At 38.8% G+C, this 27,987-nt stretch overlaps 1 protein-coding gene across 1 annotated transcript in view; it reads right to left on the bottom strand.

The window, feature by feature from the left end:
• GYS2 (glycogen synthase 2) overlaps positions 1 to 27,987 on the bottom strand; it is a 47,608-nt gene that overhangs the window by 6,436 nt on the left and 13,185 nt on the right. Inside the window, exons 3-12 of the mRNA XM_074587227.1 lie at positions 26,513 to 26,704; positions 25,488 to 25,673; positions 14,296 to 14,440; positions 10,326 to 10,443; positions 9,797 to 9,917; positions 7,184 to 7,290; positions 4,085 to 4,144; positions 3,426 to 3,504; positions 2,673 to 2,786; positions 429 to 555 (exon numbers count right to left, since the gene is read on the bottom strand). Coding sequence (XP_074443328.1) covers positions 429 to 555; positions 2,673 to 2,786; positions 3,426 to 3,504; positions 4,085 to 4,144; positions 7,184 to 7,290; positions 9,797 to 9,917; positions 10,326 to 10,443; positions 14,296 to 14,440; positions 25,488 to 25,673; positions 26,513 to 26,704 — 1,249 coding nt within the window. The remainder of the gene's footprint in view (positions 1 to 428; positions 556 to 2,672; positions 2,787 to 3,425; positions 3,505 to 4,084; positions 4,145 to 7,183; positions 7,291 to 9,796; positions 9,918 to 10,325; positions 10,444 to 14,295; positions 14,441 to 25,487; positions 25,674 to 26,512; positions 26,705 to 27,987) is intronic.

Here is a 27,987-nt window from a genome sequence, read left to right as displayed (position 1 = left end):
ATAATTATATCAAACTTCATTGTTATCTTTAATTAAATCCACTGAAGTATGTTGGCTGGCAGCATCAGATTTCTTGCTTACTTTTTTCCATATGTACGTTCCTCTAAATCTTTTTAAATCCTTGAATCAAGTTCAGAATTGAGTTTAAAAAATGATTTTTTGTTCTAAGGCCACAGAAAATCGAAAGATTACATGTTAGTATGGGAAAGCATCCAGCGCAGGGACATATGTGTGTAGTTGTCAGGCAGTAGATGCCATTTTATACCACCTAGCCCGCAGTTTTTGTCAGCAGTAAGACCTTTGCACTGCAGAAGCAGCAGAGCCAAAAGAGTTTTCAGCACTCCAGAAGAAACTTGGTACAAAGCTATTCTGCATCAACAGAATGGGTAGTCATCTTTCGATACTAGTTAAGTGTAAAAATTGCCTACCTGGAGTATAACCCCAGGGTTCATAGTATGATGGAAATACACCAAGGTGGCAGCCTCTAACAAACTCCTCATAGTCCAAGGGCAGCAATGGGCTTGTCGAAGAAAGAAACTCTGGATGTAGGATCACCTGGATATTCAAAACTTACATTAGAGGTGAAAGAAAACCATCATCAACACATTTTAACTATCAATAAGCTTAAGCAATTTCTTCACTCTGGTCTTTCCTAAGTATATGGACAACACTTCCTTTGCCCATCTGTTACCTAATTCACTTCCCACACTAAAATGTGTCCTGCCTGTGTACAGGATTGTCCTGGAAATAGTACTGATAATGAACGCTTTTTCTGGACAGGTCTGCAGTTTTATCCTTGTTGATCAATGAAGAACATGTGCATTGAGAATTACGCCTAAGGCTGTAGCACTTAGCAATACTAAATTTGTTCTCTTAGTCTGTTGTACCAAGGTACAGAGTATTGAGATGTCTTGTGCCAGAGGAGGCCTCAAGAGGATACAGCACTTCTGAGCTTCACAGTAACCAACTGAAACACAGGAATGCTTACAGCACTCAGTAGATCTCTCAAGAACTGAGAGAATTTTGAAACCAGACATATTATAGCTGCTTCATCACAATCCTGTCCCTAGGCTAACTAATCTTGCTGAAAGACAAAGCTTATTAACTTTGGCTAATGTCTGCCTTCAGGACCCAAGCTAATTTATCTGCATGACTCTCCAGGGCTTGCAATCACTGCCCCATATTCCACTGCTAAGTAGAGAAGTGCCTTGTGTATGCTGTCCAGTCAGCTTTGTGAGGAAGAAATGTGAGAGAAGGGTTTAACCTTTTCTAGGCTTTTTTCCCCATACAAACATACTGCATCCATTTTCCCATGTCAAGGATATGATTTTATCCTTTCTTAATAATATAGTCATGCTACTCAATGAGTAAACGGGCTGTAAACTCATTATGCAAGCTTATTTGATCCCAGTGATTCAAATAAGATTTTCCTTTGGCATTGCTGAGGCTATTTTTCACGTACCAACTGTGTCTGCATGGATATGACGTACATCTCTCAAAATGACTTTCCATTTGAAGTTTATGGAATTTTTGCCCCTGACGTTCAGCTCATTAAGTATTACGCCAGTTCATGCAGCAGGTAATTTTCCAGTGGTAATGATAGTTTTGTACAAACTTGACACAGCTAGCCAACCAAGTATGCTGAAAAGCAGCAAGAGGTGTCTGCGGTGTTATATCCTATCTGCTTTCTAATGACTTAGTTTTGAGGAATTTTTTATTACACTTATATATAAGGCATCCTTCCACCCTGCTTGTGTTACATCTAGTATATTACCATATTATGCTCTCAGAGCTCATTGGAGACACATGCTTAGCAGAGAATACGTTAAGCCAGGAAGAAGTAACTAGGAAGTTGAGGAGAATGTTTACTTAGTTATTGTCATGGGTTTAAAAGCCAAAACACTGAGAAGAAGTGATATGTCATTGCCAGAGATACTATGGATCTGACTTTAAAAAGAAGGTTTGGAAGAGGAAGTATTCGCAATTTTAGGTTCTACTTTGAATAGAGAGACGATGAGATAGTCATAATTAACAGAGAGAATGCAAGAGATTGCCAGACCAAAAAAAAGTTTTGGGAGACCTATGAAAGTGGGAGCTGATAATTTCTGTGTTCGGGCAAGACAGACGTGGAAGTAAGGAAAGGAATTATTTACATGCATTTAGCTTCAACGGTTGATATAACATAAGCACAGTATGAACAGGAAGCATTTCTGCTCAGGATCAAAGCCCTGGTTACCTTTTACTGCAAATGCCGAGTGTCAGGGTGCTGTTCTTAAGAAATGAACCAACACTCCAGAAACATCTGTGCTCCAACTCTGGACCTCCAGTTTTAAGCAAATGAACCTATTATAGAGTTTTACATCTGGGTGCAAATGACCTGTGGAACTTTCTGGATTTCTGGAGTAGCTTCTCACTCAGTACAGGAGGCAGCAATGAGAACAATACCCTAACATCAGATTTCTAACTTGAAAATAGCTTGGTTAAACAGCAACTGAAGATATCTGTGAAGTGACTAGTTGTTATTCCTGGAAAGGGAGGAAGAGGGAAGAAGTACTCTATTAGTATAACACCGCCTATCAAGAATTTGACTGCACTCCCCATGCTAATGATCCAGACTGAAACTGTTTAAACAAATTCCATTTTATATCTAAAATGAAAATGACAGAATGTACCTTTACTCTATCTGTCCGGTTATTGAAAAGGCCAATGCGTCGGATGGTATTGAGGATTGGATCATTGCCATCGTCAATCATGTTGTGGGTGGTCACTGGAGGCAGACAGTGTCTCTAAAGAGAGAAAAGGCAATTCATAAGCCAGACAAAACTGTTGGCAAAGAGTCCTGCTACCATTTTCTAAGGTTAGTGGAAGACAGTGGAAGATTTTGTCATCGATGTGGACAAGTTTTTACCCTTGCATTTTAAGGTAAGAAAGGAAAGCTATGTTCATATAATGTTGTCTTCTATATAACTAAGGCCACAAATGAGACCATAAAATCTGTCACAGGACTTGTTTCATTTACCTCAATATAAAGGTATTTGTACTAACTTTTAGAAAGGCCTACCATTTAATTTTAAAGGTTTTTAGTCAATATGTTATGTCTTGTTAAGAGACTGATTTTACATATTTAATAAAAATGGCAGAATCTGGGCTTCAGGAACAATGCCAAGTTCACATTTAGTGCAGAAGAAAAGAATTAGGAATTTTGGGGTCCTGCGTGTGACTGGGGGAATATCCATGAATTCCCCAAAAGAATTAGTTTGGGCCATTAAAAACAATCACAGCTAATCTTTAAATGTTACTGCGGAGAAGTATATTTCCTGAAAACTTTTTCAATACGTGCATATCACTATGTCATACACAATCCTTGTACACAGTCAGGTTTATCGTTTATACTAGATGTTTGTGTAAATAATACATTTTCTGACCTGAGTTGAAAAGATGGCTCTTTTCATAATGGTTATATCATCTCGGTCGAGAATCTTGTTCAAGTCTGGAATTTCTCCTCTGCAGAGGCAACACAGAGCCTATTTTAACAAATGCCTTATTATCAGTTGTATAAAGAAAATGAAGAAATGTCAAACAAGGTCTGATCTGAAGTCTGCTGATGTCAACGTGAATCTTTCCTTTGTTTTCATGGCCCTTCTATATTCCCTACATTTTGTTCTCCCATGAACTCGCTGACCTTCCAATTATCTTCCAAAGAAGCGAAAGAATTATTTTTTTCTGTTTTCTAGACACCCATTGTTTTTGCTGACGTTCCAGTCCTCTCCTCTATGCTTTGGGTCCTTCACTTCCAACTGTCTTTTGAAAGGATATAATTAAGCCACTAATAAATATTACTTTGTCTCTGGTGCTTTTTTAAGCTGAGGTAGCTAATTTTTGACAGTGACTAAGCCTTTGTGTTTTTTTTTCTCTGTGATTTGCCTACTGAACATGTAACCTTGAGAGTCCCATATCCTTCTCCTTTGCCCTTACGATGCATGTCAAAATTTCTTACACAAAGAGTAGAAGCACAAAAACACCACAGGAAAGCCAGCTGAATGTGTGGCTCTGCAAGGCAGAGCAAAGTAACATATAGACTCACTTTAGCAGGGCATTGTAGAGTTTCTTTCCAAACTTTTCTTTCACAGATTGCGCAGTGTCCCTAGGAAAATAAATAAATAAATGTATAAAAACAGGAGAATCCAGGACAAAGACAGAATAAAAGAAATTCCTGCTGTTGGAAATTAAATTGTGCTTTCACATGTGCTGATGGAATCAAGAATGCAGCAGCAGACAAAGGTCTGGTTCTCAAAGCTCTTTTATCCAGACAGCAGCCATACTGATGGATTTCAGGACAACTGAGAATTTGACCTGCATCCAAAGATGAAGGCACTGTGAAAACCAGGAGCAGACCTCACCAGTGATTACTTCTAATATTTTGCTCTGATCAGTAGACCAAGCTTTCATCTAAGCTATGCAAAAGAGAGCACATATGTGACTCTGCACAGAGAAACATGCTTATTAACATTGGACGCTAATCAAGACTGAAAGGTCTCCAATTTAAGCCAACCTAGTAGAAAGATCTAAGTTAAAAGAGTTAAACAGATAGGGATTTTAAAGCAAGCTTCTCCCATCACTTTCTGCCCTATTTTCTAACTCAAAGACTTTTGAAAACAAGTGTTAGACTAAAAGGTAGTTTGCCATAAATTGGTTTGCAAACCAAAAAACTTCCTGGAAAGCTCAGGCCATGTTTTAAGCTAATAATAAAGCCTGTGCCAGACAAATATTATATTTTATCTAAGAAAGAACTCCAGTGAACAACTCTTCTAAACACATCTATATTATCCTGCCCCTAGCTGAAACAACTTGAAAGTACAGCTGGAAGTGCTGTTGCTAAAACAGCAAATGCACTCTCAATTTGAGTAAACCACCCACTTCATGGAACTTTTCCTACCTTCCTGATTTCTAAGGACTATACTTTGGGCTAAGACAAAACTTGTTAAGTAAAACCCTAAAATTTACAAGGCTGAGAATCCCACATACCTGTTAGCTGCTCTCTCCCAGCTCACACAGACACAACAGTGGGTTAGTTAACTTTGGACGAGTTGCAAAGCAACTAAATGTTAAACCAAATCCCAGCAAGCTAGTCCCCTCACGAACATATTTTCATAGACTCGTGCCATGAACAATATCCAGAACTTTACCCAGACACGATAGACCACTTTTTCAGAAGCAGAGGAAACAATTGATTTTATATCCCCGATCAGCCATCGTCTATTCCTTTATAAGTGCCAGCATCTTCTTGTATTTAATTTCTGTGGCATCCTTAAAATAATCTAATACTATTATGTAATATTGATATCAGGTGGCTTTTCCAGGAGCTCCAGATTATGATAATGCTGCATATGATGATGCAGAGGGTCTTTTGATTTTCACAGACCACAGTGGGAAGAATAGCTGGAAACAGCATTTTTTGCATGATTTCACATCTTCAGGTTTACCTTTACAGTTACTATTGTGCCTGCATTACTGAGTGCCAGAGAAATAACCATGTAGCAGAGATACAGCAATGATACAAATGCACTCACATTATTTTTCTATAGTTCTTGCGTACACAGTTCTCATTAAAAACTCTGGCTATGTTACCTCGCTTTAGCCATCTACAGTTTAAGATAGTTGTGCAGATCCTCCACACATCCGCGGAGGGTGACAGTCCATTTCAGAGGATGATTCCCTTCACTTATCTATTCCTGAAGTGGTATAGGATGAAACATCATTTGGAGTGAACCATCACGCTCCACTGGCAGTGAAGGCATCTCAGAAGGAAGCCAGAGTTGGACAATTAATTCCAACCTCTACATTTGTGGTACCTGTTTCCAGAGTGGTAACCAGGTAGAATGTTTCCTTTAAGTCCCAAGAAGTTGCCTTGTGGTGACTCCAGGGATAATCTGGAGAGTAGACAGATTTCTCATATCTGTCTCCTTTTCTAGATATGGCGAAAGCTAAATTATTTCAATGATCCTTGTTAAACTGTTTCTGTCACTGTTTTTGTGCAGGTTTAGTATCTGTTTATCAAAGACTTCAACTTGATTACCGATAGCCAGAAACTGAGCCAGAGATCACCTGCTTGGAGGCAGTTAATGAGATAACAACAAAAATAGTATCCTTCTCTTACAGAGTACTTTTCATCTACGGATCTCTGAGTCGTTTAGATTTCTATCGTTTTATAAATATAGAACTGGCATCACAAAGAGGTTAAACAGTGTGAGACACAGGCATAAAAGCAGAAGCTAGGTCTTGTGGGTTTTAGTCCCTTAGCCTTAAGACCAGGTTCCTTACTTCTGCAGTAGAGTTTAACCGCTCTTGCCACCTGATAAGGTGCACATTTCCATTTCCCTGCTTAGATAATTAATGTGTAAATACATTGAGTGAAATGGCATTTTGCACTTTTTTAAACAATAATCATCCTTGATAACCCATCGCTGATTTTCTTTATGAATTTCAACCTTCAGTTTTGCCACATCTCTCAGCTTAGGAGCACCTCACAACATATGCCTTTTCCTACGTAGAATCACGTAGCACGTAAAGATTAAATCTGACCCTGCTTTGCTTTTTTGTTTGGGAAGTTGTAAAATTAAAACCGTTAAACTGAGAAGGGCTGTGACAATTTTCCCTTTATAACTCTAAGTTTCGCTGCCTGGATATGGCCATTGCCTATTGTAGGCTATACAGAAAATGACACACATTTTTTATCAACTGTTATTCTGCTGGAGTAGACAGTACAAATTTCCATATTTCTAAATAAAGGAAGACGTGTATTTAATTTCTTTTTCCCACTGGTGGCAGAGAAGCTCACTCTGATAAATTAGCAGGTGGTCCTTATTTTGTGGAAGGTCAATGGTGTATCCGATTAGAAACAGTCAGAAGACATCCAGAACACCAAATTTTCTAGAACCTTTGACTTTGGCACTGCAAAACAAGTACTATTTTCTAACTTGTTACAAAGAATAGCAAGGCAGGTTTACTAAAAATAACCTAGGAGAAAAAAAAAGAGGAGTATTTGCCCTTATTTAAATACATTCTAGTTACCCACAATCCTTGATTTTGCCAGAGCAAAAAGAAAGACCATTATTCTTCATCACAAACTTTTGCATGTCTCTTCAGTTCACTGAACAAGGCCCTCAGTGAGAATGGCAATTACCAGAGCTGCTTCCGGACTGCTTGTCCTTTCAGGGTTTCCACATTGAAATTGTTTGTCTTTGCTGGCATGATGAAGAACACAACAACTGTAACATTAGTCTTATGAACCTACATGGACACAAGATGGAGAGAAAAAAAAATCTCACTCCAAGGTATCACAGACAGTATGAATTAGTCACAGGAAAAGCCAATGCACTTTGACTGGTTGTCCAGGAAGGCTCTGATCTTAGACCTCTCCCCTTAGCTACGAAGTTTTTGTCAAGTCAGAGATATAGCTGAGGATAGATACAGGTAAACAGATGTCACCCAGTTTCAGTTTGGGCAACAGAGATCTTCCTGACTTCTCATGGTTTAGAGGTCATGGCATAGGATGTGCGCATAAAATGCAAAAAATAAAAATCCAACACACATTCTCTCACATGACACAAACTTCATTGGCTCAAGGGAGTGAGCAATTAGTTTACTAGCTAGGGTGGGGTATGCCCAGACATGGGGCAAGGGATTCCCTACAGCAGCAAGCAGAGCTACCTTCTGTAGCAATAGTGCCCCAGAAGTGTGGGCAGAAAGATGCACGATAGCAACCACTGTCTACTTGAACCCCTGGCAAAGAACATGCCAGATACACAAAAAGCTATAAGTAACTTCTTGCTCATCTCTCGCATCCGGATACTGCAAAGGCAAAAAACATTGGCTGTAAAATCTGTCCCTTTACTTATTGACGGTTTCACTTGCTGGTTTCCCCTGTGAGCTAACAAGATTCAGAATACTGGCCTCCTGAGGGATACCTCACACAGAGCAGAACAAGGTTGTAGCTCCTGTCAGCAGGTATTTAAAGAAGAGCTAAGGGTGAACTCTGTTCAGAGCTGTAAAACTTAAATTATTTTTGGATTGCCTCCATTTTAAACTTTGAACACACAAACATACTATGAGCATGCCTTTTCTCAGATTGAGGTACAGGGAAATGTGTAGTTTAAAATAAACTATTGGAGTCGTCTATCGTTTTAAGGTTCTTCCCTCTCTTCAAGGCAGGTTCAAAGTCCATCATGCTATGATCTCAGAGTGTATCAATAATCTGTTCCAACATTCATATTTTATTTCCAAAATGTTAGTGAGGCTTTCAAGTAGCAAAGAAAAAGGACACTATAAAATAAAATAATTCCATCAAATGCTATATATTTTTTAGGTTCAGGCACACCACTGGGAATCATTTAAGAAACACCATCATTCCCAGATTCACAAGTAGTACAGGTATTCTGCTGTTCTCAATGGAATTACCTCTTGAAATAATTACCGAGCAAGTGTTCTTTGAACAGGTAATTGGGTGATAGCATGCATGTTGGAACAGTAATGCAATAAAGCCAGGCTCAGCTTATGGAAAAGCAAGTCCCAGCACACCGTTCTAGAGAGCTTTGGAAAACTAGACTCAGTTTCCTTTGACTTTCCATCAGCCTAGCTTGTCATTGAAGTCATATAAATCATTAGATACAATAAGAAATTGCTGTAATCATTGCTCAAACAATTCTTTCCCTATTACCACATAAGATCTTCCACATTATCAGCGTTTATAGTTTATAGCTATGTAAATGCCACGGAAAGGAAGCTGACATTGCACAACATTGCCAAACAACTAAAGTCAGTTGTTTGTCAAAGTTGTAGAAGAAATACATAAGTTATGTGAGGTGACCTGTTGTGTGAGTGAATGGATTCAGTATTTCCAAAAATTCCACTGGACTTAGTGGTGTATTAATAGAAGGTGGCAGTAGAACAAGTGTACTTGGGACTTTAAAAATTAGTATTTCTTCAGCCCTGCTGACAATATAGCGCCGAGATTTTTATCCACGTTTTCCACATCATTTAAATGATAGAGCACAAAAGACAGAGTCTGGGACAACAGCCAATTGATCCTTGCTAGGTGATTGAAAACTGATTAGCATTTTGAAAATTTTTTATTTTAAATGTATTGGTCTTTTGGACACATCTGGAGACATTTTCAGTGTCACCTCATACGTGGGTACTAAGTGTTCTGCTCTTTGATCATGACAAGACTTATCTTCATTAAAGTATTCCATAAATTCATTTATAAACATTGCACTCATTTTTCACTTGAGGAAACAGAAGCATGGAGGAGTGAGTGGCTACCCCACGCTTATTCATCAGGCTACTGCCACACTGTGAATTTTAATGCAAGATTCCCATCCAATGTGATAATAGTACTCAAAGATTTAAAAGATCATGGTCAGGTCCTAATGAATTAAGGAATTTGCTTAAAAAGATATTTTAAAATTGCATCATTAAAGCATTATTTTTATTTGCCATCTAATATGTAAACCTTCAGGGTAAATTCTTGACTCGTATTTTCAGTATTTTTCTCTAAAAACAAGGGAGGTAACCATGGATTAATTTCTTGAACTATGTAATTGATTATTTTTAAGCAGACCGAGATTGTTATATACTCGGATGATTCAGGGAGAGAGCTTTATGAAAACTCTGAATATTCCATTATTATTTTCCTATAAATCAGAGTATGGCATGGAAATTCTTGCAGGTGACTTCCATAGTATGGTAAGTTTCAGCATAAGCTCTATGTTCTCTACATTTGCAGAAGCTTTCTTACCCTCAGCAAAAAATTTAATCTTGATAAGGCTTCTAGAAACATATCAGCTCCTTTGTTGGAAAACTCATATCTCCCAGCAATGAAGAAAAATAAGGTGTTCTCAAGACTGAAGTCAAGGTGGCTGAAACCAAGCAAACAAATAGACAAGCACAAAGTATTTCTCAAGATATAATCAAACAAAACACACAACAGCTTTCTACTCCTGAGGACTTTATTATCCCAAGAAAATAAAGAAAGGGAGGCTTTTCTGCTGTTCTTTAAATTAAGATGACTATCTTAATCTGATAAACCGCATCTTGGGTAAATACTGAAAAAATCAAGACCTTCTGCCTGATCCCACAATCCGTTAAGCAGAGTTAGAACTGATGTCTAATATTCCTTTAGCCTCTGACTGAGAAATCCCAAAGTATTAGAATAAGTTGGTAACATTTCACCTACTCTGTGAAGTACTTGTTAGTCTTCCTGCTTTGGTTCTTGCTTTAAATAGTGTTGGACAACCATTGCTAATTTTTGAAAAGTAAAAGCATACCCATAGAAATGACCTCGAATGAACTCTTGGATCCTAGCCTTGTACATGGAATGCAAATTCTGAAACTCATGCATTGCTGAAAATTTCTTAATGTTCAAGCCATTTGGGGTGACAACATCTGGAAAAGCAGAGAAAAGGCAGAGGTAGACATCTTCAGAGTCAGAGAAATCTTTCAGGAAAGAACCAGCATGTCTTTCAGTTGTCAGTATGTGAACAGTTTATGTACTGTTGTTACTCATGGATAGGGAACAGCACTGTCTAACACAATGGTCTCCACCAGCTTACTCTACAAAGCTATTGTATGTGGCACTCGACTGTCTATAGCATTGAAGTGGCTTTGCACCATCTTGACCTGTACTCAAGATTAGCATAGACCCTGTGAGGTCTTCCCATGCCCTTTTGTCCTGTCAAGACTTAAGTAATGTCTCCATTTAGCCATATACTTTTTGTGCAATATGGCCTTTACCTCTTTATTCTTGGTATCACTGTTGCTTGCTTTATTACTATAGATTGAAACCGTGCTGTGCTATTGACTTGTTTACTGCATGGCACAAGAGAGGTCTGTTTTGTCAAGACTTCTGAGGATTTACCAGAAAAGGGACAATATAAGAACACTTTAAAAAGACGACCATTCAGCAATCTGTTGGATTTCTCCTAAAAATAGCCACAGAATAGTATGCTTTACACTTTTATGGCTGCTCTCCTCAAAGACTCCAAAGCATCTTACAATTAAAATTTGTTCATTTCCAGTATCTTCTAAGACAGAGTTATAGGATATACCATAGAGTTATAAGGATAGGCATAGCTCATTCCAACCAACACTGAAATTCAGTCACTCTTCACCTTTCTGGTAGAGCACAGCAGATGTTTAAAGGCTTGCCATAAATCTAGTTGAAGTAAATGAAAAGAATGTGATTTTCTTTTATTTGAGTTGGCTTATGAAAGCCATGTATGGAAATGAAAGAGGAGGCTGGTTCCTCAGCAGATGTATTTCATAGTAACACAACTGACATCAGTAGACTTATACTAATTTATGATACCAAAGAATCTTCAAAGAAGCGAGGAGTGCTAATTGTTAAAGGATGTACTGGTGCCTATTTCATACTTTTCTCCTGGAAAGTGTCAACAGGTGTCTAGTAACCACAATCATTAACTGTAGTAATTTTAAAAGTTCTATGCATCACCCAAAGAACCTTCAATAAGATCTCATTCCCTACCACACATGGTTCATGCAAGCAAAACAGCATCTCCTTTGATCTCAGCGCACATGGTTAACTCCCCCTCCTACTGATGGGAGGACAGTCTCTTGCTTGCCACTGATACAGGACTTGAACATTACTTCTACTGTGGTCTTTCAGTCAAGGGTGCTTGACATTCAGGGTTTCCTGTCCCTTCCCCTAAAAGCACAGGTTTGTGTGTCTAGCATTAAGCATCTGACCTAGTACAAAACTGTCTCTTATTTCTGGAGAGACTTAGGGAGACGTTTTTAAAACATCTATGGGTCCTTTGGTTGATTACATATCAAGATGATCTTAAAATAAGTACAAACGGTTCTCCATATGTTGTCCAGTGTACTTGCTTCGCATTTTTCATGCAAATACTGTGGCCATTTTTAATTACTTTCTTGAAATTTACAGTCTACTTTAGCAGAATATGTATTTCCCTGTCAGGTAAGTGATCACCGATTACTCTTTGTCTTGTAAAGCATTTTGAGACTCTTTAGGTTAAACAGCAGTACATAAAAATATAGCCTTTATTAATAACCATGCAATATAAAAAATTTTGATGGATCTGTCTTGAAATACCACATTTCAAACTCAAGACCAGTCTTTACCAAGAAATCTTTACTTGTTAGGTACTTGTGATTTAGTTCTCAGTGACAAGAAAGGAGAGTCTTGGTGGGCCTGACAAGAAAATTAGATACTCAAGGTTTTGACAAATATGGTTTGATAAATTATGGATCAAATAACAGCAGCAGCAAGTGAAATCAGTGTAATGCAAGAAGTCATTCTGACAGGTTTAGACTGGCAAATCAGCCTTTGTCCTGGTGCAAAAGCTCTTTATGCAATCACGTTTACTGAATTTTAAAGGGGCTTTTCCAAGTGATGAAATTTATAATTTAAATTATAATCCAAGTTTAACATTAATGAGAAGTAACAGACTGCTATACTTACCACATTTCCTCAGTTATTTTAGCTAACAACTTTGTTACAAAGTTTACCTCCCAATCAATTCAAATGCAAACAAAAGTTAATTGTGCCAATTCTGCATCCCTCTTCTAAAATTTTAATTTTAAAGCACATTGAGAAGTGTACAAATTCTTTCAGTATTCATGTTCCTTTGCAGAATTCAGTCTTAATGATCTACTGAAAGATTGCTGACCTTTCTGAACAACCAATGTCTATGCTGATTTCACAACTTCAGAGAGAATAAATAGTACGAGAATAGACTCCTACACAGTTTATTTGTGGTCTAAGATACAAAGAAACTATTCCCATCAGAACATATTTTTCCACTTATAATTGTCTCCTAGAATTCAGGGTACCAATTCCTATCGGATTTCTTTCTAGCTGCGTCAACATGAAGCACAATATGTCAAATTTTAACCCAAACATTAAATATATTTACTTAGTTTCTTCAAAGTTTCAAGAAAAATCAAAAAAATCTCAGGCCTGTGAATCTCTGTGCATGGAATTCTCTTCAGCTTCAACTGACGTTCTATCTGTGAGCAGTCTGCAGATTTTCTCTCCCAAATTAAACTGGATTCAGACTCATTTCAGTCTCCTAAAATCCCAAAACATAAACTATGATTTTCAAGAGTAGCTATTGTGGGGTGAAGCCTCGTGCCAATATAAAACAGTTTCAAAAGCCTGACCTTCAGAGATCATGTGCTCTGCACCTGGTAAAAACCAAGACCTTTCAGGGATATCCCAGATTAGATGACTGAACACCTAAATTACTTTTAAAACATGGCTGTCATATTTAAAATAAAAAGGAAAAATCTCTTAAGTTTATCATCCTATTGACAATTTTTTGCAGTTTTTCCCCCATGATGCTTACCTGCAGATGGAGTATTGTGGCTTGTCCTTATAAAGCACTCTCCTGATTTAGAGAGAACTTTAAGGACACATCAAACGGGGATCATGACTTTATTCAAACTCCATGCATGGAACACAACACGGTTTGTTGGTAAGTTCCATATTTTATTAGACTAATACAAAGGGGGAAATCAGACAAACTGTTGGGCACGTATCTCAACTATTTTTTCAAACTGTACTGCTTGGTCTATAAGAAAATATTGTATCTATTGAACTTATCACGGTTAGGTCCTAAGATCAATCATGGCCACAACCATACTGCTATTCCTAGCCGTGAGAGATACAGGGAAATAAACTGTAATGATTTACAGTTTGTTTTTTGCCTTCTCATCTCTTTCAATACTAAGTAAAGAAAAACAGCATTAGCACTGGAAATCAAAACTTATCTAACATTCTGTTCTGCATATGAAACTTTTTGCTACATTTTTAAAAGAATATATCCATCATCTCTAGCAAAGCAACAAACCTCACACTGTAAAAGATGGTGAAATGAATTACAAAGGTTGCAGCTTCTGCTTTTATCAGTTGACCTGAATATACTACCATAGACAAAACTCCTGAAGCTGAGATGTCCTTGCAAAGAAAGCCTAATGTCCATGAAGATAAACTAATGCTCTCCTGGAATGGTAGTTAAATGTTGAAAGTGGTGCTGAACTTGATTTCTTCTGGATTACATATGCTACTAGAATGTGTTTCAAGAACATTATCTGCACTTTTCTTTTGAAAATTGGTTATTCTCTGTAATGTATCCAGACATACACATGCATGTGTCCTTGTTCTTCATGTTTTTGTACCTGTCTGTTGTTTTCATTCAGCCTGAGGAAATGTTGGTACTCAGAGGAAATATAATAAGAACAGAATTCAGGTCTTACCAGGGTTTCTTTTAAGCATATGTTCTGCTTCTATAGCTGTTATCTGTGAGACTGTGGTGAACACATGGGCACAATGTACAGATGCCCGTTCCATACAGTACCGATGGTAAATTTGTCTCTCTCCTGCTTCCTTGTCAATGTCAAACTGTTAAATAATAAAACAAACAAAAAAAAGACCTGTGTGATATGCTTATCAGACTTATTACCACAAAGAAAGTTGCTTGTGTTAAGCTTGATTTCCCCATGGAATAAGAATCATGTGATTATGCTGTTGGTTTCTCTTTCTGGTTTTTGAACTATTTTATCAACTTCAAAGAGTATGAAGGAGCAAGAGATGTCTCAGTTCTTGCATGTTTGTGAAAAAAAATGTCAGCTCTGCATTGGAGGGAGACCTAGATTAACGATCCTGTGAAAGGTAAGGTACCATGCTACTTGGCGATATGTCATACTGCATCTTTCCTGGGCTTGTTGAAAAACTTGGAGAGCAGGGAAGTCGCTGGTGACTGAGGGTAGAGGAGAGAAAAGAAAAAAGGAATGGGGATGAGTAGAGAACTTGGGGACTGGGTAGAATGGTGGGAACCATGGGTAGACAGGAGAGAAATGGAATTGTGGTAGAGAGGTAGGGTGTAAGAACTCAGTCACAAATCCTGAGGGAACAAAGAAAACAGAAAATGAGATACTTTCTGGTACTCAGAGATGTTCTTCCTCCAACTCCACCACTATTTTTTGCTGCTCCTTTTACTTCAATTTGAATTCCTTTAATTTCTAGAGGCAGATGCAAGTTAAACTGCTAGATAAGACCATCCCAAACACCAAAGTATTTCTAAATCACCTTTAAACCTTGCAGCTACCCCGTTTTTTTTAGTGAGCTTACGTTATCCTGATGGGAAGAAAATGCACAATACCCATTAAACCCACGCTTAAGTGTTCAAATGTTCACCAATGCCCACTGCAAAAGCACTACAATGTAGTCTAAAACAGAATAATGCTTATGGGGTGTCAACGATTACAATTAAGTTACAATCCTCTTAGCCTTACATGATGTTTCACTTCTGGGAACAGAAGCGTTGACCTTCTAAGGTCAACAGCATGGGCACCAAATAGACTATGTGAGATACATGAGAGTGACAGTGACTCTCAATGAGCTCTGCCATTATCACTGCCTAATGCTAGGTGCAGTCTGATTTTGATTGCATTTGACTCTGTAACTTCATTGACCATAATAGATTTAACCATTCTTACAAGCCAGGCAGGCAGCACTTTCTATAGTTAGGACTATATGACCTTTGCCACGGCTAGTTGCTTTTAGAACTTTACAATTTAGAAGTAAAGCTATTTAGACTACAGCTTTTCATGCTGAGTACATGCTTAACGTTGGTATAGAAGATATTTTAAGAAATTTCAATTTCTTAAATTGAATAATTCTTAAATAAGCAAATGCGAACCATGTCAGGGAACAAGATCTAAGCAAATATTTTTTTATTTTTACTCAGATAGGTATAGATGTAGATATAGATATGTTAAAACTGTTTTGCTAAGAAACTTAAGTGCTTTTATCCACCGAGAACTCTAAGGCACACTCTAAAGTGGCTTCCATTATATTATTTGAAAGTGCCATCTTAATGTGACCAAAAAAAGGAGTCTTGAAAAATTTCAGCTGAAAAGTTCTAGAGAAACTAGATGGTTTCTCTTGGTATTGACGATCCTCCATGTCAAGAGTTTCTAACCTTACCAAAGAGATTTTTAGAAAACCTAGGAAATATGCTTTACCGCATAACATGCTATACATTATGATACCATTTTTTCAGTTGTATTATCATATATCGTATTTTCTGCGTTCACCATGAGAATTTTGGTGCATGAAATGTAACCATGTCACAAAAGATCTTTTCTCCAGAACATAACATCTCATTTGTCACAGAAGTTGAATGGTAGAAAAAGCACAGGGCAGGAGGGTAGAGGAAGATAAAAATAAAGCTGAATTAAATTGCCTCCTTAGAGTGCCACAGATCTCCAGCATGATGCTTTGCTTACCCTAAACCAAATCTTCCACATGCAGTTCTTAACTGTGTGTTCCTCCTTTTCTGGGAGACTACCTTGGTATCTTTAAGTTTGATTTGTTGAAGTGCTGAACATTCAAATCTGCATCTGAAATCCAACGTACCGTTATAATGCACTTCATACTGTTAACTCAAATAAAAGCTTCCCTAAGAAAAAGTGGATGATGTAGCTATCTCCCCTCATATGGGTGTGATAAACTAATTAATTTTCCAGAGCATTCAGATACCACTGATGAATGCTGCAAAACAGCTCTTAAGAAATATGTTCTTCAAAGCAGAAATCTTAATTACACATTGTAAATAAGGTAGGAAGCTGCATATTGAACAATAATGAAACCCAAAATCATTATGCTTGTTCAACCATTCTATGTACCAAAGATACAAAATAGGACAGTTCTTTAGCATGCTGGGCAAACACACAAATGGGGTGGGATACCACTGCACAGTCAAAACTATGCAAATTTTTTCAAATACATCTGATTTTGTGTTAAAAAAGATTCAAAAATTGCTAGCAAACAAATAGCGGGCCAAACTTTACGAAGTTTTTGCTCTCTTTTCCCTCTTTCACCAAGAATGGGTTCTTTATAAAATGTAATTAAAAAGTAAATTTGGGACGTATACACTGACTGTAAACAAACACCCCCGCCAACACTAGAAATGTTCATAAAAGGGTTGCTCGCACTATGGCTTATTTCTTGGTAGCTTTTTATTTCTTTGGTCGCATGAAAGCATATAAAACATTTAACACGTACACATATTGTTGTTTATTTCTTCATTGCTATTCATTTTTTCATCTTCTGAAAATGGGAAATATTTTATTTTGCACATGCTTGCATGACTTTTGGCACGCTTTTTCAAAGGTACACAATTCCATGCCTATTAGCAAGTATAAACTGAGGTCACAGAGTTCTCACATTTCATTTGCTCTCACTCTCCAGCAGTTCCCTCCACCGATCGGTAAAGCAAGATCTTGACCTTTGACTTCACTTACAGTGTGGAGTTAGAAACCTCACTGCGCACCTCTGAGCGGGCGAGACGAGTGACTACAGAAAATAAGCCTTAGACAAGTTGAAGGGCAGGTTAAATGGAACTTAATTGATGAGACAGCACAGGAAACAAATTTAGTCCACACAGTATTGTGCAAAGACAGCTGAGCTTGCTGTGACAGTATTATCTCCAGAATTAGAGGCAACACGGGGCATGGCACCGTATTGAGCCAATACGCTGAAATGAAGCGGAACGCTAGTGCAGCTAGTTTGCTCTTCACCCTCAAACGACGCTTTCTGCTCAGCAATTGGCTCTGCTGTCTGAATGCTTGTCTGCCGTAGCTCAGGCATCTGTGAACTATGTTCCATAGCATTCATGTTCAGCAAGAGCAAAGCAAAATACCTGTGAAGTGCGTCACGCTTACTTTTGTTTGTTTGCTGTTATCAGCAAACGGGAACACTAGCAAAGTCACAAATGAAAGCTGCATCAAGAGAAAGGCGTCTATGCCAGAATTAACTCTTTGTAGAATTACTTAGGTTGAAAAATACCCTTAAGATCATTGAGTTCAACCATTTCTTCCCTCAGTGACTTTTAAAGACTAATGACTTCAATATCAACTTCCCTGTAAATATTCCACTGCTCCCAGTGAGGATCCCCTCCCATTCTGACTGTTAGAAACCAAGCAGATTATGAGCATTTACATGATGGCAAGGGGGGAAAAGGCCTGCCTTATAAGGCCACTCTAATTTCAAAGCAAACCAGGAAGATGTTCCACAGGCTTTGGAGTAAAACTTGCATTTGTTGCAATGCAATTCTGAGGAAAAATTTCATCTCGTTTCTGTTCTTTCTATGGATCCAAGTGATGGGCATAACATTTCATTCACGTCTCAAAATTTAGCATGCTAGAGGGCACAGTAAGTAACCACTGAGCCTCCCAATATGACATTCTGGTTAAGACATCTAAGATGATCTCTGAATGCAAAAACGAGAGAATATCAAGCAGTTATGGGATACTGTCGTTATGCTTCTCTTGGAAACAGTGAGCGGTCATTGAGGTAATTAAAAAAAAAATCCAAATCAGACATTCCTACTTCAAAATAATAAAGACAAATTTCAAAGAATTTACAAAAGCGCAAGAAGAATGATTTGAGAGTTGAAAACCAGGAAAGACTATACCAGCTATGTAAATACTTTTCTGAAAGACAGATAAATTATTTGTCACAGTCTGCATACAATCTCTAGATACTGATACCAGATTATGCTTTCAAAAAGAAAAAAAATAAAGTATGATGAAAGCCAACAGAAGTTAAATCAAGACAAATTCAAACTGGAATTAAAATACATAGTTTTGATAATGAATAACTGTGACACCTTTGCATAAATAATATAGATTCCCCTCACCACTTGAACCTTACCTCAAGAGTGGATAATATTTTTGTATGTAGTTTGTATCTCAAACAAAAGGTATAGGTTTGATGCACAAATTTTTAGCTGAGGATTTTAAGCAGAGAGAGAAATGATCTCTTCTGGTCTTTAAAATCAGTGGCACACTCAAGTTCACAAGGTGATTCTGCAGTGGAATCAGGAACAGTCAGAGATAGGCCTGAAGTTCAGATTCCTAATCTAACAAAACAAAAGGTAGAATGGAAAGATCTTCACTTCTCGCATAATCTCACTGGCTGCCATTGCCTGAATTATGTAAGAATTACTCTTTTTAAAATCCAGTTTACGTCAAATATAATTCCCATTGAATTTTATCTTGTGCAACTAGAATTTTCATTCTGGTATAGCTCTGCCATGGCAAGTAAGAATGAAATTCACACTTCCTGGCTTAAGTCAGATTTCCATTAGCTGCTCTACTAGCAAAGCGGATCAGCTTTGCATAACAGCGAGCTCAGTGACAGCCGGGACAGTACTGTACTAAGTGGAATGAGAGCTTGTGCTCCTATATTGTCAGCATAAAAGCTCTTGACTATTCATTTTCATTGGGATTTTTAGTACTTTTCCTTTGAGATCTCTTGGGATAGAAGTCTCCACCACTTTGCAAACTAGATTCATCTGCATTTGTACGAGTTGAATGTAAAATGTTACTAGGTCTAAATAAAAGTGTTACGCATTATCAGGTCAATCTTATATAGGGAAAAAGGCAATGAAGAATTAGACTAATTTCTTTTTCTTCTCTTTAGAGCACTTTTTCCATTATAACTCAAGGTGATTTTTTAGTAAGAAGCATCAGAGGCTGAAGCCTACAAATTTCTCCATTATGCCAGGCCAGTGGTCCACAAAACCATTTCATATGGTCACCTCTCAGATGAAATTACAGGTTAGATCATTTGCCAAAAAGGACTGCTCCCGAGACAGCTGTCTATTCACCTTTGAACTAGCCTGGATCATCAGTATCTCTCAGTCAATTTATGAAAGGTGGTGGTCTATTTAAAACTCCACAGGGGTGAAATGAGACCAAAAAACCCACCAAACAACCAGACAAAAAAAAAACCAAACAACTAAATCAGATAGTCCCCTTAAACAATGGAGAAAGCAATAAAAGATGATTAACATTCTTGATCTTCAGCTGAGAAGTCAGTTCCTCCCAAAGAGAAAAAGGCTGCACAGGCTCAGGACCCTTTTTACAGAACTTTCTACCTGCTGGATTAGCTATTTTGGTTCAGTTTATCTTAGCAACAAACATAACCTTACTTTCTGCGGTATAAAATCTACACTGGGCATGGGGACAATGGGAAAAAATGCATTGCTGGTTTGTCCTGGTTTGAGGTAAAACAGAAACAATTTTCTGTTCAGTAATTTTTAAGACAGTAAACCGCTTCCAGAGCAATGAGACCTGATTGTTTATAAATGTATACCAAGGAATGGTACACAGAGAGACTCTTTCTTGTACTTATTGCTATAACAACCAAGGTCAGCTAATTTTGATACATGCCCTATTAGAGGGTCAGAAGCAGAAAAGGTTAGAGGGGTCACGCATGTGGGGAGGAGGGGACAGGACAGGTGACCCAAAACTGACCAACAGGGTATTCCATCCCATCTGCTTCATGCTCAATATAAAAGCTGAGGCATCAAAGGGTCAACCCTCTTTCTTCAATGGCCTTCTCTCCCTGAAGGGAGATGCTTTCCCTTCTCTGAAGGGGAGAGAAGTAAAAGCGAGCATCTGTCATTGGTTTTATTGGCCAGCCCAGCCCAGCCCAAACCATGACACAGTTGGACTATTTAAATCTGCGAAACTTCTTAAGCATAGTTAAATCTATGATAATATCTCTGTTGGGAATTAAGCTCATAACATACCCTGCTTGTTACTGAAATTATAAAGTGTTGACTTTGGAAGAGTTCAAGCCAGTAACCTGTAGGTAGGGTTAGCAGTCCCTGATCCAGACATTTACCATGGGTTCTTCAGATGCTTAAAAGTAAATAAAAATATCACTCAGTGTACCAGTCACCATGCAAGTCACCTTCTGTTTTGTTCTTTTTGTTTTCCCTGCCTTGGTTCCTCCAGAATCAGAGTGATTTAAATGTGAATCTAGGAACTGAAACGGACACTGAATCACTGTTACAAGGTTATCGGCTCAGGGTTCCTTAGCTCAGACACAGCCCTCTGTTGTTTGTTACACACTGCTGAGAACACAACAGTGTTACTGCTCCCATGCACACTGTTAAGCGTTTAACACCCAGGTTCCCACTGGAGCAGAGGCAGCTAAATTTCTCCCAGTCCAGATGAACTCAGTTAAGACTGTAAGAATATAAGAATTGTATAATCTCATACAGTAATGCTGTATAAGAACCAGGATCCTGTCTCTAATTGAGGCAAAGGGCAGATGGCTCGGGAAGAGGTCATGAGTCAAGACAACATTACAGTCATTATACCGAGAGTGCACCCTCCTATCTTCCAGGAATCTACTGTTCTAATCTACTAGGTTGACTAGGTTTTCAGTTCCCCAGAAGACGTCCTCCTACAGCTCACAGGCTGACATGTGCCCTCAGCTCACAAAACAAGGAGTTTTGGTAGCCTATGGTTCAGGCCTCTACAGGATTTAGGGAGTCCATAAGAATCACGCATCACAGCGTGGCAACCCTTCACTAAGTCATTCTTAGCTTTTCGCCAAAAGACTAGTAAGGCTGAAGGTCAATTTTTCACAGGATCGGTGTTTGTGAGGGCTATCAGAAGAGCACAATGGAGCCTCCCCTTCCAGCTTTATCACCTGACAGGGGCTGTTGACTTGAGCTTTGTTCACAGAAGTGCTAGAGAAAATGTCAGCCACCCTGCACTGCACAGCCCTTTGCCTGATCATTGATATTGACGTTCACTCCAAACAGGTTGGGACTTCGTCCAAAGTCTTCTCCGGTCTAAAGCTACTGACCTTACTGGCTTACTCCAAAGAATACGTGTGTACCTGCTATACTTGTGCCAATTGGCACCTATTGAGCCTTGCTAGGATGGTGAATTAAAGTGGTATTTTCCACAGTGGAATCCAGAGAAAGAAAGAAAATCTCTGTAATCCTTTACATTTTTAGAAAGGGACCTTTCAACTCATCTTGTATCTTCAGGTCCTGCTTATCTACAGGGTGGTTTAACACTGAAGCGGAAGAGTGCTGCACTGTGTGGGCATATGCACATGCACGTCTGTGTGCGCAGAGCAGGCAGGGCTGATGGACAGTGGAAGACAAATTGAGAGTGTGTTACAGTGTCAGGACTAACAGGAAATATTACGTTGAGGAACAACACACTGGCCACACACACTCAGGGCACTGTGAAAAGAGAGAGAGAAAGGACTGTGAAGATGCAGGTTTAGTATCTTTTATCAGTCATCAAACAATCATAGCACGGTTTTGCCTGTGGATTCCGCCGTTGAATCCTTCGACATTGCAGAACAGCACTTGGCTTCAGAGGGCTGAGTAGAGCTCTCTCTAGCAGGCGTTATGAGCCAGGTTTCTGTGGACTGTGTTGTGGACTAGAAAAGGGAACAGGAAGTTTCTTCTTTCCTCTGCAGTAGCTGTGCATACCTGATTGTCTCTAGGCACAATTAGACCATAGCCTTTCCTTTTGTGCTGCAAGCATTTTTCTGTGTTATGTGGCACAGCGCATACTACAGTTGCATCTTTCCCACACATCGCAGCTGCGGTGCTTAGAGCTGGCGGAAATTGCGTTCTAACCATGAAACGCTGATCAAAAGTGAGAACTTAAAGTAAATTATTATTATCATGCTTTAAAGGAAGAAAATTATGCAACGGCACTGAAACAGGAAAACCAGCTACTCTACTTTGGGGTGGGAGGGGATGACACACCCTAAAAATATATTGCCTCATCTAAAGATTAAACACTAGGAAGCCTGGAATAATCTTCTCCACTGGACAAATTGCTTGTTTGGCCTTAATAGTTTACTACTAGAAGACACCAACAAGAATAGCCTCTGAAGACTTAGCTATCATCTGTATCATTTAATTACTGTACTCCAGATCAACCTCTCATGTTTCTCAACTGACTTTTGGGCCAGGTTGACCTTTTTACAGCCAAGAAAGCCCTCATTAAGATATCTGATCTCTTACTAAAAGTTAACTTTGTCAGGGAGAGCTTTAGCATGCTATAAGCATGTTAAACAGTAGTATAACAGGTAGGCATTAGTACCTTTAAATATCAATCCCTCCACGGAGGGCATAAAGCATTAAGGTCCAGAAATCCACAAGTTTCCTACCTTAAATGTTATTTACAGCAGTTTATAATAATACTTCAAAATGATACATATGTTTCATTCCATATATTCATAAAATAAAATCTGAAGAGAAATTTATGTATTTATCATGCAGCTGATAGTTACCAATGGGACTTGTGAAGCTTTGCAGAAGGATGGACAGTATCTTATCACATAAAGTTGGCTGTGTCAGGTGTGAGCAGTAAAAATTATATTAATACCATGACTAGATTATAAATGTATTAAAATCTGTAAGATGTAAGATCATTACTTTTTCTTTTGATTACACAGACAAGGGTGAGGTCCCCAAAGTTATCATGAAGGTGAAAAAAAGGTTGCTTTTGAGAAAAGCAGGCTATTTTACCAGAATACCTGTAGTTGACCAAATTAACCAGAAGTCTAAAAAAAAATTTGATTTGTTTTGTATTTCCTTTACAAAAGGAAGACAAGGCTCTAACATAGTAATTTTAGCATCAGTTTGTAAAACAATTAGCATTCTCTTTTTTTTAAAAACTCTAATTTCTCATTTTTAGTATTACCCCCTCCTCCTTTTTTTACTATGGCTTCCTTACTAACAAATTATCTGTAAGATGCAAGGCTGAATGAATGCCGAAGAGTCACCAATTTCTCAAGTGTTAAACCTGAAACTGCAAGGTTTTAGTTCTTTCAATCTAGGTCTGTCCAGAGAAAAATAATTTAATGTGACTTTAAAGTTAGATTTTGCATATATACACATAAGGAGAATATGAGGGAGTAGGAATGTCTAGACTCCTGAAACGTGGGTCTGACAGTATGACTGGGTTATTCACACTGCCTCGTTAAAGCGCCTAACTAGTGTATCTGATGCAGGAGGCTAATTTTCCTAGGTGATGGGTGGAGACAAATCTTTCAGATGGTAATTTGAGGATGTTTACCTTTCACTGATTGTGAAGAGGCCAGTGTAATTCCACTGATGACAGATGGAGCCTAGGAGGAGTAACCACCTATGTTAGTTATCTCATATTGGGCAGAGAGAATTCCCCCTAAACACCACCATGCTGCAACCTTTACGTGTATGAGTAAATGAGTAGACAGTGTCTTTTACTCTTAGTGTGTTCAGTAGATTCAATAATTGCCTTTGGTGTGAAAAAAAAAAAAAAAAAAAAAAAAAGAGTAAGGTGAATGACTGTTTCCATGGAGTACAATGGACTGACAATCTATTCTGTGCTTCTGAATAAGGCCAGTAGCACACTACTGCTTGGGCCTTGTCTTTGGAAGATGCTGCTTCACAGAGTATCAAACTTCAAACATCGAACTGAAAATTGCCAAGTGAGTAATTTTTTTTTCATTTATTTTAGCCAAGGAAATGCATGGACAGTGAATAAAGCAGTTGTTTTAGCCTTTTAACTACCTCTACCCTCAGTAAATGCTGGAATGCAAAAATCTCCTGAACTCCGTGTGTCTGTAACTGTATTAGAAATCTCAGACCAAGTAATGTACCTCTGCTGAAGGCAGTGCTAGAGACACCCGTGTCCTTGAAATGTTGGTTTGTGTTATGCTTTGAGCGGAAAGAGAACAGTGAAAACCAAAACCACTAGACAGTTTACAAAAATTCCAAGAAACAGATGTGGGTCTTTTGAACTCAGAAAATACTTCCTACATTTTCCAGTTACAAATTAAGCCTAATCTGAGAAGCTTGACAGTAGGATTTACGATTTGGAAGAATTAAGTAGTAGGCTGGGGAAAGAAACAAAATAATAGAATTCCACGGTAGTTTCAGCAAGAAGAGGGCTACTGGCTATTTTACTACTGCCTTTCATTAAGACAGACCACTGTGAGGCAGCACCTGAAGTGTCAGATGATGAGTGCAGCTTAATAGGTTTTACATTCACTGGTTACTCATGCTGCTAGCAGTAATTCCCAAACCATAGCAATCAACTCAAGCAATTGATGCCTTTCCTGAACACAAAGGGAAAGCTTTTCAAGGACGCTTGACCTGCAGCAATGTCTGGGCCTGTAACTTTCCCCTTGCTTTCGAAAAATGTCCCAAACCATTGCCAACAGAGGTTCTTAACCTTCTTTTCAGTCTCCTACTGCTGAAATATTACTCCATGTATCGGTGGATTGGACTAAGGCACTGACTTGACTAGAGACTGAATTACTCTCATTACTCTGCATGAATTACCAGGGCGAATCTGATAAATCAAAATTCACTGAAGGTAGTGCAAGTATTCTAGACTCCACTGAGCTTTAAGATCTGTCGGCTGATACAGAGACAAAGGCACTCATACCCAGACACCACATGGTCTTACAAATACTATTTCCTGTGCTCTGGAACGGACAGCATAAGACTCAGCTGTGGGTCAAACAGAAGTGATTGCACAATATATGACGTAGGACAGTAAATAGAAAAGAAGCCAGGAGCTGATTAACTGGAAAAAGAAGGAATGAGAAAAATGACTCTTACCTGGTCAAGATTGTTGTAAAAATCTATATTGGCTGCACACAGGTATCTCCCAAGCAGAGTCGCATGGGTAGTAAAAATTGTGGCAACAGGAAGTTTCTGAGATCGAGACAGTATTAAACCCACTCCTGCCTGCCACTCATGGAAGTGGGCAACTATGTTGGGCTTGTCATCAAATTGACAGGAAAGCTGAAAATAATTAGAAAGAACATATGAAACACACATTATCCTGCTCATCATCCAAGCCCCAGAAACCTCTTTTTTTCATGCCTTGTTCTGTGTGCTTGCTTTCTCTCATATGACAAATCAGTACAGCATTTAAAGTGGTGATGCATCCTGATTGCCATCAGCCCTAATCCTTAGCACAAGGAGCACACTAGTGCCTCAGAACAGTAACCTTCCTAGAGTGTTGGGGAGCTCTGGCAAGCACAGTCACACCTTGTTTCTTTTAACTTGCCCTTCTGCTGTTGAAACTCTTGTTTGGATAAGAAAACCATAAACACCCGTGACACACAAATGATTCTGCAGCTTAACAAAGTTTCCTCTCTTCAGGTAGGCCGTGGTAGAGAGACATGTGAAGTCACAGTGCTATCATTAATTCTTGCTGTCTGTCTACATTCCCCGTGCAAGGTAGTACCCTAATCGCTGAGATACGGCTTGACTGGCTTCAAGGACAGTCTGTCAGTGTCACAAATTCACTACCATTGGAGAGAAAAAGGGAGTTTGAGATCATACTTGTAAGGGCATCCAGTGATAAACAAGAGAGTTGAGAAGAAAGAGAGAGGGAAGTGACAGTAAAGATACAGCAGATTTCACGTAGGTCAGTATCCCACCACTACCCCACATTCTCCCAGAAAATACAGTTAAATGACCACTTAAGATTTAAGTTTTAAATACAAATTTGATCTACATCAGGTATCAACTTCCTTAAAATCATAGTTTTCAAACTGGAGAATAGGAACGACATTCCAAAGCTTTTTTGTCCTGCTGACAAGGCTGAGGTTTGAAAATCTTTATAACAACTGTACCTCTTTTAAAAACCATGCTGTTAATGATCCAAAAATCACAGCATCGTTGGCTTCTCGGTCATGAAAAGGGATGCCTATGTTGCTGACATCCCAAAATTCACCTTTCCACTTGTCCAGATTCCAAGCTGCTGATCCTATATCAAACAATAAGACATATGGACTGCCCTCTATCAGCCATCTTCCAAAAAAGACCTATGGGAAAGAGGCAAGGATATAAGCAGGAAATGTTAATGTAAAGGCCAGTTAGCATAACCATCTTGATCCATCAAATCTTAAGTATTTTACATAAGGAGTATGTGATCATAGTCCTACATACCCAAGATCTGTGGTTATCCTTGCAAAACACATGGAGTAATACTGGACCAAAGGCAGGGGTAAAAGGAAACTCCAATCTTTAAGAACATTTTGGTTTTAAGACTTTCATTTTAGATTTTTGTTCCAATGTTAACTTTTTTTTTGAAAACAAGCTTAGGAAGACTATACTTGGTTGAATAATGAGATCTTATGTTCTTATTGAAGTACCTGTGCCATTTTCGTTCTTATTTCAAAATTATTACTTTCTTTCTGTCAGATTTGTCACCAATCTTTTGCTATTTATGCTAGATTACTGGAGATAGATTATGTAGGACGGGTGCTTGGGAACTGCATTTACTGTGACATTTCCTCATTCTCTCCAAGCAGCACAGCTGATGCCCTTTGGCAGAGGCCATGGGGAACAAACAAGAGGTGTTAGAGATGTGTGCACGCCTTCAGGGTTATGATCTCATAGGCATCACGCAAACATGGTGGGATGGCTCCTATGACTGGAGTGTTGGAATGGAAGGATACAGGCTTTTTAGGAAGGACAGGCAGGGGAGATGAGGAGGGCTGTTGCCCTCTATGTCAATGAACAGCTGGAGTGCATGGAGCTCCACCTGGGGACAGATGAAGAGCCAACAGAGAGTTTAGAGGTCAGGATTAAAGGCAATGCAGGGGCAAGTGACATTACAGTGGGGGTCTGCTACAGGCCACCTGACCAGGATGAAAGAGTGGATGAGGCCCTCTATACACAGATAGGAGTGGTATTGCATTCACAGGCCCTGGTCCTCATGGGGGACTTCAACCACGCCGATATCTGTTGGAAGGATAACACAGCAGAGCACAAGCAATCCAGGAAATTCTTGCAATGCATCACTCCAAGTGGTAGAGGAGCCAACAAGGAGAGGAGCTATGCTGGACCTTGTCCTTACCAACAAGGAGGGGCTAGTGTGGAATGTCAAGCTCAAGGGTAGCTTCATGATCATGAAATGGTAGAATTCAAGATCCTTAGGGCAGCAAGGGGTGTGCACAGCAATCTCACTATCCTGGATTTCAGGAGAGCAGACTTTGGCCTCTTGAGGGATCTGCTTGGTAGGGTTCCATGGGATAAGGGAATGGAGGGGAGGGGGGGCTAAGAAAGCTGGTTAGTATTCAAGGATCACCTCCTCCAAGCTCAG

This window comes from Larus michahellis, chromosome 1 (genome assembly GCF_964199755.1).
Source record: "Larus michahellis chromosome 1, bLarMic1.1, whole genome shotgun sequence".
Lineage (NCBI taxonomy): Eukaryota > Metazoa > Chordata > Aves > Charadriiformes > Laridae > Larus > Larus michahellis.
The sequence above is the reverse complement of the archived record's forward strand: the minus strand, read 5'-3'. Positions and strand labels throughout refer to the sequence as shown.